Here is a 12,669-nt window from a genome sequence, read left to right on the forward strand (position 1 = left end):
TTCTCACCTGAGGTGGGGGCCAGCCAGTCCCAGGGACACCTTCGGAAGGGGTGGCCAGTACAGAAGACTGCGGCAAAATCTGTGCAGGTTGGCAAGAGTCAGTCACTGCCCGGGGCCTGGCGGGGGGGCACTGGGGGGGGGGCCTGGACCCCACGCTGACGGAGCTGCTGGGCTCCCCCCTGCACAGCTGCACGCCCACTGCTCCACTGATTCAGCAAGCACGCGCGGCCCGTCAAGGGCCGGGGGGCCGGGTGCACGGGGTCCCTGCCCTTGCAGAGGCGGGGCTGGGCGAGGTCACGTGCCCAGATGGGAGCCCCCCGAAACTGTCCCCTTCTGGGCTGCACAGAGCTGCCCGCCCCTGGGGTCACACCCACCAGAGGATCTGGGACCCCACTCCCACCCCGGGGTGTCCTCAGCCTGACCCAGCCGTCTGGCCTGAGCGTGAGCTTGGGCTCTGGGGCCTGGGTGGCGGGCAGACCTCAGCGGAGCTCCAGCCGTGGCCCAGCCCTGGTCCCCCTTGTAGCCCCGGCCCCCTCACAGCCCAGGGCCAGGCCCTCCCCTGCTCCCTCCCGACCATGCAGTGTCCAGGTGAGCTTCCCTGCCATCAGCACAGGGGGGCCCTGGAGGGAAGGGGCCGAGAGGCTCACCGGCCGGGTGCTGTCCCGCAGGTACTGGGCACAGTCGCGGTGGCCGTGGTACTCCGCCAGCTCCGCAGCCGTGTAGCCGTCATCATCCCGCAGGGCGGGGTCCACGCGGTGAGACAGCAGGGTCTGGCAGCACTGCAGGAGGGGGGCGGACATGTGACCACCGCCAACTCCCTGCACCCCTCAAGCTGAGCCACCAAGGCCTGAGCCCCCACCTGACCCAGGCCGCCCCTTCCTGGCAGCATGGGGTCCCACAGGCATCAGCACTCCGAATCCGGGGTAGGAGCCCCAGGTGCCCTCGCTCGAAGGCTAGCTGAGGGCCCAGATGGTAAGCAGGCGGCACAGTGGGATCCCAGCCAGGCCACCCGACCCTGACTTTGCCCCTGTAGCCCAGGCCTTGGGTTTAAATATGGAGCCGCTTTCCATCTTTACAGCAACTCCTGTAGGGGTGTCCATTCTCACACTAAGAAACTGGGGTGCAGAGGCTAAGAAAGACGGCTCCGCCCCCAGGTCTCTGGGCGGTGCCCTCGCCCGCCTCGCCCGGCCTGCTCCCTGGCCTCCCGCTCAGGCCTGGTGCTCAACAAGGCCCTCCTCTTGGCTCCGGGCCCAGGGTGAGCTCCGGCGGTCCTCACTCCCTCTCCAGTGTCTCCATCTCTGACCGTCCGGCTCCTGCGCTGGCCTCACATGCCCCCTCCCTGGGTCAGGCCGGCGCTGGGCCCCCAGTTTCCCTCCTGGCTGGGCCCCCGGGACCGAGAGGAGAGGAAGGCGGGAGGCTCAGCAGCAGGGAGCAGAGGAGAGGATGGAGCGTGGAAAGCGAGAGGAGACTGGGCTTGTGAAGGCCCTTTGTGAAGGAGGCTGCGGTGGCGGGGGTGTGCACCGCAGGAGCGCGCTGTCTATCTAGAGCCTGGGGGCAGGGGTCACAAGAGAAGCAGCGTGGAGCGGGGGGCACTGTGGTGTGGGGCCTGAGCCTAGATGGGTCTGGGGCAGCGGCCCTGGGGACAGGGAGAGGAGGACTTCACCGCGGTGACGGCCACCAGAGCGGGTGGCTGTGAGCCGGGGCAGGAAAGCAGATGTGGACCTGAGCAGAACGGTCTGTGCCCGTGCCTCCGTTTTTCTACAAATCTGAAACAATTATAAATTCTTCTAAAATAAGAATTTATTTTAAAATACAGAGTGGGCATCATCAGAGAAATGCAAATCAAAGCCATCATGAGGTACCATCTCACGGCAGTCGGAATGGCTGCTATCAACAAGTCTACAAGCAATAAATGCTGGAGAGGCTGTGGAGAAAAGGGAACCCTCTTACACTGTTGGTGGGAATGCAAACTAGTATAGCCACTATGGAGAACAGTGTGGAGATTCCTTAAAAACTGGAAATAGAACTGCCTTATGACCCAGAAATCCCACTGCTGGGCATACACACCGAGGAAACCAGAATCGAAAGAGACACGTGTGCCTCAGTGTTCATCGCAGCACTGTTTGTAACAGCCAGGACATGGAAGCAACCTAGATGTCCATCAGCAGATGAACGGATAAGAAAGCTGTGGTACATATACACAATGGAATACTACTTAGTCATTAAAAAGAATGCATTTGAAGCAGTTCTAACGAGGTGGATGAAACTGGAGCCAGTTATACAGAGTGAAGTAAGCCAGAAAGAAAAACACCAATACAGTATACTAACGCATACATATGGAATTTAGAAAGATGGTAATGATGACCCTATATGTGAGATGCCAAAGGAGACACAGATGTATAGAACAGACTTTTGGACTTTGTGGGAGAAGGTGAGGGTGGGATGATTGGAGAGAAAAGCATTGAAACATGTATATTACCATATGTGAAACAGATCACCAGTCCAGGTTCAATGCAGAGACACGGTGCTCGGGGTTGGTGCACTGGGATGACCCAGAGGGATGGGATGGGGAGGGAGGTGGGAGGGGGTTCAGGACGGGGGACACATGTCCACCCATGGCTGATTCATGTCAATGTCTGGCAAAAACCACTACAGTATTGTAAAGTAATTAGCCTCCAATTAAATTAATTCACAAAAAAATAAAATTAAATAAAATACAGAGTAGCGTGGGGTGATCATGTTTCCTGGATGATCATAATTTTCCGGAACTGTTGACAAATTTAATACCCAAAAGGCGATCAATAACGTGTGGACTCTGCTTCTGTCCTGGTTACAGCACAACCAGAGACATGGATATGAGACGGGTATTGGACAGGCTGGAGAGTAGATGGCATGGAGAAGCTATCGTGGGGCTTCCCTGGTGGTCCAGTGGTTACGAACCCACCTGCCAAGGCAGGGCGACGTGGGTCCAATGGTCTGGGAAGACCATGTTGCAGGACAACTAAGCCTGTGCGCTGCAAGTACCGAGGCCAAGTGCTGCTGGTACTGAGGCCTGCAAGCGCTAGAGCCCAGGCCTGCAAGCGCTAGAGCCCGGGCCTGCAGAGAGGCGCCGCCGCGATGATGGGAAGGCCCTGCACCCCGGCGAGGACCCGCTCCCACTCGCCACAGGCGGAGGAAGCTGGAGGGGTGGGGGGCAGCAAGGAAGACCCAGCACAGCCAAGGGCCGAGGGCTTCCTGCCAGACAAGGACGGAGAAGGAGGGCGGCTCTCAGCTCTGAGGCTTGGGTTCCCTTCCTCTCCCACCGAGGGAGCAGGGTGAGGGCCTCAAGAACCCTCGGCTTATCTGCTGAACCCCCTGGACCCCTATAGAACACTTCATTTGCAAAAAGACGATGCTGCTTAAAAATAAAGTTGGCAGGGCGCTGCTCCGGCCACCCTCGGGATTGTGCAAGCCGTGGCTGGTAGGGGGAGGATGCTGTCTGAGCCACATCACCCTGGCTCAGGGCCCTTCCAGCCACCCGCGGCCTCCCATCCCAGGCCCCTCTGGACACCACCCCCATCATCTGCTTGGGTACAGGACACCAGGGACCACCCCAGGCCCCTCTGGACGCCATCCCCATCATCTGCTTGGGTACAGGACATGAGGGACCACCCCAGGACCCTCTGGACGCCACCCGCCCCCCCCCCGCCTTCTCAGGTACAGGACACCAGAGACCAACCCAAGCCCCTCTGGATGCCACCCCCACCGCCTTCTCGGGTACAGACGTGAGGGACCATCCCAGCCCCTCTGGACATCACCCCCATCGTCTGCTCAGGTACAGGACACCAGGGACCACCCCAGGCCCCTCTGGATGCCACTCCCACCGCTTTCTCGGGTACAGACATGAGGGACCACTCCGGCCCCTCTGGATGCCACCCCCACCATCTGCTCAGGTACAGGACACCAGGGATCACCCTAGGCCCCTCTGGATGCCACCCTCACCATCTGCTCGGGTACAGGACACCAGGGACCACCCCAGGCCCCTCTGGACGCCACCCCCATCATTTGCTCGGTGAGCCCACAGGGCTGAATGCTGGCCTGCAGGGTGAAAGGAGGGGGTGTGGCTGGGGGGGGTGGCAGGAGCAGGAGGGAGCCCCTAGGCTCCTGAGAGTCAGGAAGAAGTATTCAGCCTTGCTGCTGGGCATCATGCCTCTCTCAGATTTATCAAAAGGACCGCGTGCCTTCCTGGGACTCTGGGTGGCTGCCCTGTGCTGCTCATGGGCCACCTGGGCCCAGGAACACTTGAGGTTCCAGCGGGAAACAGCTGTCCAGAACCGAAGTCCAAAATGGGATACTGGGCTGCACCTCGATAAAACACCCACCCCTGCCCCTCGACTAGCCTCTCCGGGGCCTGCGTGGACGGCGACCAGCTGATCCGGGGGCTGTGGGAACGCCTTGGGAAGATCCAGGAGATGCTGCGGATGCACTGACCCACTTTGGAGCCCTGCCGGGTGGTTCTGGGGCGGGCGGGCAGAGGAGTCATCCCACGTGTTCGCCTCGGGTGCACTCCACTCAGACGTGGCCTTGCCTTCGCAAGAGGCCTGTGGGCAGGTGGCGCCAGTGCAGGGCCAGTGGCTCACGGCCGGGTCCACTCCCGGGGCTGGCCCTCAGGTGTCGGAACGCTGACCCTGCCTACTCCAGGTTTCCCAATGCTGCTTCCTGGGCCACGTGCGCCCCTAGGTTTATCTGGATCACAGCGAAGGGGCTGACCTCACACCTCCACGGGGCTCTGCTCCCAGGCTGCTCAGAGCAGGGGGCCAGCAGACCCCCTCCTGGGAGGACTAGCGGGAAGACTGACCCCTGAGCTGGCACCCAGGGAGTCTCTGAGCGAAGGGAGGCGTCCCGCGCTGAGGGCAGAGCGTGGGCTTTATTCCCAGAGAGATCTGAGTCTGAGTCTGCATCCTGGGCAATGGCTGCCCCTCTGGGGCTCGGTTTACCTGTCTGTAAAAGGGGCTAATAATGTGTATCCTATAGGGTTGTGTTGAGGGTTCGGTGACTCATTCACAGGAAGTGGTCCAGGACTGCCAACTCCCAGAGGCTCCTCTGCCCACTCCCCGCCCCCAAGCGCCTTACCTCCATCTGCCCGCTCTCCGCTGCATCGTGGAGGGGGGTGCCCCCCCAGGAGTCTCTCATGATGGGGGCGCCCATCAACAGGAGCCGGTCCAGAATGGGCGTGTGGCCGCCCCGAGCGGCGAAGTGCAGGACGGTGGCCCCCTCGTCATCCCGAGCTGTCAGGCCGACGTCGGTGAAGGTGACCTGAGGGCAGAGGAAGGGGGAAGGGCCAGCTGAGGCCGGACGGGGGCAGCCACTCCCTCCTCGGGGCAGGGGCCCCTGGGGACAGGGCGGGCTCCTCTTGTGTGCCCCGGGCAGCCTGGGCCAGGGGGCAGCAAGCTTGGTGGTTTTACTGCGAGATTCCACAGCCCCCAAACTTGCCCCAGCCCAGATCTTAAGCTGAACACCCCCAGGGGCGTTCCCACTTCAAATAAAGAACGCCTTTGGGCAGCACCCCAGGCCAGTAAACAGGTGTTTGCTGACGAAGGGAGGCCCTCCTGGCACCAGGCCTGTTTGCATCCTGACCGTTACAGCTTCAGCACCAAGATGCAGGGTGCTGGGGGGCAGGCCCTGGCCAGCCTTCCTCAGCACGCTGTGGCCTGGGCCCCATCCCAACGGCAACCTTCCGGCCAGCCCTCCTCACAGCCCTCGTCGGCCCCGCTGTGAGGGCACCCGTGGGCTCTGGCCAGTGGCCCCCAGCCTGGACCGCGTGCCCCCAGGGCAGCCACGTGACCCCTGCCAGCCCGAGGCCAGAAGGGGCTCTTCTTCCACCTTCCCGCCGGAAGGGCCGGTGCACGTGGCATCACCCCCTTTTTCGCCCTCTTACTGCTTTGAACGCAGCCAACCTTCTCCATGAAGCCGAGGCCAGGAGAACAGCAAGGATGTGACCGGGTGTGAACGGCCTGCTGTGTTTCCTATGTGGAAGGGATAACCTTTCAGTGGTTTAATTCCCAGGGCACTGCAGCCAAATGCTGGCTGATTTGACATTCAAATGTGTCTGTCATAAAAAGGACAGCATGCTGGGAGGAGAGCGCCTCCTATCAGCCAGCTCCCCCAGGGGAGCAGGGCCCCAGCCCTGAGTGGGTCAGCCAGGCTGGATGCTGCGCCCCCTGCCTGTGGTCCATCCTGCAGGAGGCAGGGTGGGGAGGCCCATGTGGAAGAGCCTTTCTGGCCCTGGGACCCTCGGCCACAGCTGCTTCTTCCTGGGATAAGCCCCTGTGAGGCTGCCCTGGCGGGGGCGGGGGAGGCGCTGTGTGGACCTGCCTGCCACCCCCCCCCCCGGCCCCTGGGCACCCCCACCACTCTGAGACGCCGCGCGTCCCACCGACTCACTCCCACCATGTGTGCTAAGCACGTGCTGCCTTTGCGCCCCGCGGCCAGACCAGGCCAGGACTCAGGCTCCCGCAGCGCTGGGAGTCCAGGTCTGGGGACAGGCACCTTTCTGAAGTTCACCATCTGAACTACAGGCGAGAGGGTGGAAGCACAGCTCCAGCCGAGGGCCAGGGCGGGGCCGACGCTGGGAGCTTTCTCCCGAGAGTGGGGCTGGCCCGGTGAGGGCAGCTGCAGAAGGGCAGCTGGGGGGCGGCACAGCCGGTGCAAAGGTGGGTGCCGGCGGGTGCTCCAGGGGCGAAGGGCCAGCCTGGGAGAGGCGGTGGTGAAGGCAGGCCGGAGTCAACTGCTGGGGGCTTCTGAAGCCAAGGGGAGTGGTGTGGCGGGAGGCCAGAGGAGATTACTCCTTCCCTCACGCAGCACCCCACAGCTCTCACCAAGTGCCAGGCGCGAGGAGCGGAGCAGCCAGACTGAGTCCCTTCTCAGCCACCTCTTGTCCATCTCCCCCTCCAGGGAGAGACTCCCCACGCTGACCCTTGACCGGGTAACGGAGACCCTCTCCATAATGGAGACCCTCTCCATAATGGAGACCCTCAGAGCGCCCGGACACCGCACAGGCCTGGTTTTCCAGGACGGAGGCGGAAGTCCCCAGCCCTGAAAAAAGTCTTAAGAAAGCATCCTCCCCCATCTAGGTCACTCTGTGTTCCCTCTGGAAAGAGGCCCAGATGGTGCCTCCATGGGTCCAGAGGGAAGAAGACTGGGGCTTGTGGGGCTCCCCACCAGGGTCTGGGTAGCCGGGCATGGACAAGTGGCCAAGCAGCAGGGCCAGGCACTGCCTGGGCTGCCTACCCTGAGAACCCAGACACTCACCAGGACTCCTTGGGGGGGGGCGGTCGGGAGAGCCCGCAGGGGGTGCTGCATACCCCCAGGATCCTGCAGGGGCGGGTCTAGCCCACGGCCACCCCCAGTCGAAGCTCCCCGCTGTGCCCTAGACTGGGCCTGGCACGTGGGTGCTCTAAGGCTCCGCAGGCACATCTGATCCGCCCACCACCCGGTGGTCTCCGAACTTCCTGTGTGCGATCCGAGACCCAGGGCGTGGCGCCTCCGCCCCAGCCGGCCCGCTTGCTAGGCGGGAGCAGGGGCCAGCTTCCGCGGACGCCCCCCACGGCCCGCGCGCGCACGCGGCGCCCCCTTACCAGCCAGACGACGAGCGAGTAGTGGCCGCGGGCGGCGGCCGCGTGCAGCGCGCTCATGCCGTCGAGGGCGCGCAGGTGCACGTCGGCGCCGCAGTCCTTCACCAGGAACTGCGCCAGGTGCAGGTGGCCCTCCTGGCAGGCCAGGTACAGCGGGGAGGCGCCGCTGCGCGTCCGCCGGTTCACGCCGCTGCGGGGGAGGCCGGGCTTCAGAGCGCGCTCGGCCGGGGGTCGCGGGGAGCCGCTCCGACCTAGGACCCAGATCTGGGCGAAGTGTCCCGGCACCTGGCTCTTTGCGGCCCCCCACTATCCGCCCAGCTTGTGCGCACCCCATGGAATCCAGCTCCCTCAACTCGCCCTCAAGCTGTGCGCGCCGCCGGGGGTTGGCCGGCAGGGGTCTCCTCTTAGGGTGAATGGCCCAGCAGGTCCCGCAGTGGGCGGCTCAGGGAACCTCGGGACCCGGGGCCTGCTCCGTGCAAGGGACCATTGTGAGCAGGACACTAGTCCTTCCCGGCGCTCGCCGGCATCCGTATTTCAGGCCCCCCGTGTGGACAGACTGGGGTAGGGTAGTCAGGTTTCCGCATCCTGCCTTGCCTCCATGTGGTCACGGGGTCAGGTGAGTTCTCTGTCCCCTCTGAACCCCTGCAGGGAGCGGGAGCCCCCTCCCCCAAATCGGACCCCATCCCTGTTGAAAAAGACTTCCTCTCGGGCTCCTGTGGTCTCTGCCCCTGGGCATGTGGGCCATGGGCAGCGGGCTGTCCCTGTGCTTGTGTGTGTGTTAATGTGAAATCACGTGGATTTCAAATGGCAGAAAGTACTTCTGATACTCTGGTTTTTCCAGTGGTCATGTATGGATGTGAAAGTTGGACTGTGAAGAAAGCTGAGCACCGAAGAACTGATGCTTTTGAACTGTGGTGTTAGAGAAGACTCTTGAGAGTCCCTTGGACTGCAAGGAGATCCAAGCAGTCCATCCTAAAGAAGATCAGTCCTGGGTGTTCTTTGGAAGGAATGATGCTGAAGCTGAAACTACAATATTTTGGCCACCTCATGCGAAGAGCTGACTCATTGGAAAAGACTCTGATGCTGGGAGGGATTGGGGGCAGGAGGAGAAGGGGACGACAGAGGATGAGATGGCTGGATGGCATCACCGACTCGATGGACATGAGTTTGGGTGAACTCTGGGAGTTGGTGATGGACAGGGAGGCCTGGCATGCTGCAATTCATGGGGTCGCAAAGAGTTGGACACGACTGAGCAACCGAACTGAACCGAACTTCTAATACAGCCAGTCTGAGAGACACCCTGTGGCCGGCCAGCCCTGGGCAGCTGGTGTGGACTGTTTGGGGAAGACAGGCAGAAGCGAGTCTCAAAGGCCTTTCTTAAAGGCCTTGGAAGGGAGAGGTCGGGACGGGAAAGCCCAGGAACGGCAGCACTGTCGCCGGGCGGCCAGCTAACAAGAGCCCCGCAGGAGAAGTGTGGTCAGAGGCTCTGGGGAGAAAGGCCAGCTCAGGTGAGGGGTGGACAGAGTCCCTCTCCCAGCCAGGACAGCCATCCTGCGGACAGGCGGCTGCGGCAGGCCACAGACGCCGCACCCCCAGACGGCCAGTTACACGCCCGGGTGTCTTCCGTGGGGCCAGGACCGCAGCCGGGCCCAGGACGGGGAAGGGGCGGGGGCCAGCAGGCCCTTAGCTGGGCCTGTCCCCTCCCTGCCTGTCGGCCTCGCCCATCCGCCGACTCGAGCCAGTGGGACCGGGCGTGTGGAGGGAGAATCCAGGTCCCCACCTGGGGGGCTCACTGCCCTCAAGCCCAGGGCTCACTCTGCTCCCTTCCGGACGCGTGAGCGGTGACCTTCGCGGCCCAGCGGGGAACGTCAGCCCCTGAGACGCCACCAGGCCGCGGGCGCGGTCTGAGCCTGCAGGGGCGCTTCTGCTCCAGCTGCGGAAGCAGCTTCCGGGCTTTCACCTTCCGCTCAGGCGCCGAGCCCACCCGGGTCTGCTCTCCGCCCGCCCCTGGCTCCAGGCCTCGCCCTCCGCCCCTCCCGGGGCCTGTCCCTCTCCTCTCCCCTCCCCCCTCGCCCTCCCCTCCCCTCCCCCCTCGCCCTCCCCTCCCCTCCCCCCTCGCCCTCCCCTCCCCTCCCCCCTCGCCCTCCCCTCCCCTCCCCCCTCGTCCTCCCCTCCCCGCTCCGTCCACACCCGGGTCCCGCCACCCCTCCCCCAGCCCTCCCCTGAGGCCCGCCCCCTTCCCCTCCGCCCACCTCTTCCCCCCACCCCTCCCTCTCCCCTTCCCCCACCCCTTTCCCCACCCCTCCCTCTCCCCTTCCCCCACCCCTCCCCTTCCCGGGCCCCGCTCCCTCCCCTCCCCTCATTGGGCCCCCTCCCCTCAGCCCGCGCCCCCGGGACACCCCGCCAGGCGGCGCCGCAGCCCCTCACCTGCGGTGGGCGGCGGTCAGGAGCTTCAGGCAGGTCAGGTCCCCGCTGACCGCGGCGTGGTGCAGCGGCAAGGCCCCCTCCAGGGTCTCCAGCGTGGCCGCGTGGCCCTCGTGGAGCAGCCACTCCACCAGCGCCGGGTGTCCGAAGCGGGCGGCCAGGTGCAGCGGGGAGACGCCCGACGCATCCTGGTCCTACGGAGGCGCAGGCGGCCGGTGAACGGGCGGCGGGCCGGACCGGGCCTGCCGGACAGCCGCCTGGGACCGCACCGCGCGGACCCGCCGCAGAGCTCCCACCCCTCCACCTGGCTCCAGCGCGGGGGTGCGGAGGGGTCTCCTGGATTGAGCCAGGCCACCGGCTCCCAGTCCGCAGCAGGGCCGGGACCAGTCAGGGCTTTTGGGTCCAAACCCCTGGTCCTGCACATGCGAGCCCCCTCCAGGCTGCAGTCCCGCCCTTCCCGCTCTCTGCTCTCCGTCGGGGAGGCACCACTAGCTCAGCTTGCTCGCCCAGGGCTGGCAGCCTGTCCAGGGGTGGTCCAGGGGCCTCTGCTCCGCCCTCACTCAGCGCCCACCCTGTGTCCCGAGTCCTCTTGCTGAGGCGCTTCTCCATCACGGGCATCAGCACACCTGGGTGTTCTCCCGGGCTCTGGACCAGCCCTGCTCCCGCCCTTGGGGCTGTGGGAAGAGCCGCTGAGGACGGCGGGGCTGCGGCTGTTGGACACTCAGGCTGTGTGACACATGGGTCTTCCCTCTCCGGGGACCCAGCGCTTCTCTGGGCTCCGGGAGGACTTCCTCTCTCCATCAGAGCTTGCTTGCCCACACCCACTGGGCCGACAGGGAGAGGGAGAGGCGGGCAGGAGAAATGTCTGCAGGGAGACCATCACTGAGCCCCGGAGCTCCCACCGGGGTCCCCCAGCACCCGGGGTGGGCCAGCACCTCCTGAGCCCCGGTACCTGCTAGGATTCTGTTTGCCCCGACCCTTTTCTAGACCCTTTGAAAGCAGGCCCCACGGATCAGGCTTGATAAGAAGGAGACCCAGGAGACCCCCCCCCCCCCGGCCCCCGCCACCAGCAAGGCCAGCTGCTCTTGGGTGGGGGTATTGGGTGAAAGGACGAGGAGCTGCTCTGTGCTGGGCCTTGGGGAATACCAGGTGGTTCAGGGGGTGTCCATGGCTTCCGAGGGCTTTGCTTGGGGCTGGGGAGGGCGTGGGGTGGAGACAGGCCACTGTGTGTGCTGTGGGAGTCGTGTGGCCATCCCCCCCCACTGCCGCCACCCCTGAGCAGCAGCCCAGGGCCCTGGGGAAGCCTGGGCTCCAGACCTGGCTCTCGGCTCGCGCCTCCCTGTGGACCCGGGCCCCACACCCTGCAGCTGCCGTTGCTGCGCCCCGCTCACCTGCAGCCCACAGCCGCCGTGGCGCACCAGCCAGCACAGCTCGGCCAGGCTGCCGGTGGCTGCGGCGTCGTGCGCGGGGCTGGCCCCATTGTGGGCCCGCTGGTTGCCAGGCAGCTTGGCCCGCTGCACCAGGAACCTCACGCAGGCCAGGTGGCCGGCCCGGGCGGCGTGGTGCACCAGGCCAGCCCCCAGGGCGTCGGTGACATGCTGGCCCAGGGTGCCCGCCTCCAGCAGCTGCTCCAGGGTGTGCAGGTCCCCGTCCTTGGCGGCCGTGAACGCCCGCTGCTCCTCCATCATCCACCCCAGCCGCCCGGCTGGCTGTCCGAGGCTCATGCAGGCCCGGGCTTCCTGTTTCAGGATGGGACGCAGCTCGCAGCTCCGGTTACCCGATAAGCGTGCACAGGGCAGATGGGAGGCGGCGGGGGTGGGAGGGGGTCAGGCCTTGGGGACCGGGCCTTGCAGCCCTGCCCCAGCCACTCCTGGGGCACCCAGAGCAGGGGAAGGGCCCACATCAGGTTCGGGTAGGCGGTGGGCACTGCCCTATGGCTGGACCATGCCTCCCCTTCACGTGGATCTAGGGCTGGGACGGACTTCCCACATCGAGTGGGTACTCACGGTTAATGTCCTTTCCAGGAAGCAGTCAGCTCCCTAGAGTCTGCTTCCTCCGGGTGGGGGACAACCTCCGAGGGCCGTGGTGGGCTGTGCAGAGGCCGCCTGGGAGACCTTCCTCCCGGGAGGGCAGACCCATCCAAGTGAAGCCCTTTCTGGGCGTCTTACACCAGGTGCTGTAGTCTAAGCGTTTGGGCTGTGTCACCCATGGGCACCTAGGCCCGCTGCCCCCTGGGAACGCTTTCCTGGAGCCTGGCCTCAGCTGGCACTGGGGGCTCCACGCACCTCTGGGCAGCAGTGGCTCTGCAGACCAGTGATGGGCACAGGGCCTGGCACCAGACAGGAAGGCCTCTGAGAGGAGGGTGAGGGTCTCAGGTCCCCTCCCCAGCCCACCCTCAGCCACAGGGACCGGGGTTCATGGTCCCAAGCTCATTTTTCAGAGCTGCCCAGCGTCTTTTCCCAGGCTGTTATCTGCAGTGGGGCTGGACACCCACAGTGCTTGCTGGTGAACTCGGGGCACCCCAGCCTCTGCCTGGAGCCCGCTGGATGCTCTCATGTCAGGGAGCTGCTTTGTGGGGCTCCCGCAGACACAGTCTCAAGTTGAAGTCCTGGAGATCACGTGGGATTATTCC

At 64.7% G+C, this 12,669-nt stretch overlaps 1 protein-coding gene across 5 annotated transcripts in view; it reads right to left on the minus strand.

Annotated features, from left to right (window-relative positions):
• Positions 1-12,640, minus strand: part of ESPNL (espin like) — a 33,547-nt gene extending 20,907 nt beyond the window's left edge. For 2 of the 5 annotated variants that reach the window (XR_006058861.2, XM_042244351.2), the window contains exons 1-5: positions 7,617-9,548; positions 5,937-6,005; positions 5,113-5,295; positions 648-779; positions 8-79 (exon numbers count right to left, since the gene is read on the minus strand). Coding sequence is in view for 4 of the 5 variants with exons in the window: in XM_042244351.2 (XP_042100285.1) it covers positions 8-79; positions 648-779; positions 5,113-5,295; positions 5,937-6,005; positions 7,617-7,673 (513 nt within the window). In the remaining variant the exon portion in view is untranslated. Of the gene's footprint in view, positions 1-7; positions 80-647; positions 780-5,112; positions 5,296-5,936; positions 6,006-7,616; positions 9,549-10,040; positions 10,232-10,663; positions 10,836-11,428; positions 11,777-12,043 lie in introns of those variants that run through there. The other 3 variants (XM_042244365.2, XM_042244360.1, XM_042244355.2) reach the window with 3 other exon arrangements.
• Between the last annotated feature and the right edge of the window lie 29 nt (positions 12,641-12,669).

Source organism: Ovis aries, chromosome 1 (assembly GCF_016772045.2).
Source record: "Ovis aries strain OAR_USU_Benz2616 breed Rambouillet chromosome 1, ARS-UI_Ramb_v3.0, whole genome shotgun sequence".
Taxonomy (NCBI): Eukaryota; Metazoa; Chordata; class Mammalia; order Artiodactyla; family Bovidae; genus Ovis; species Ovis aries.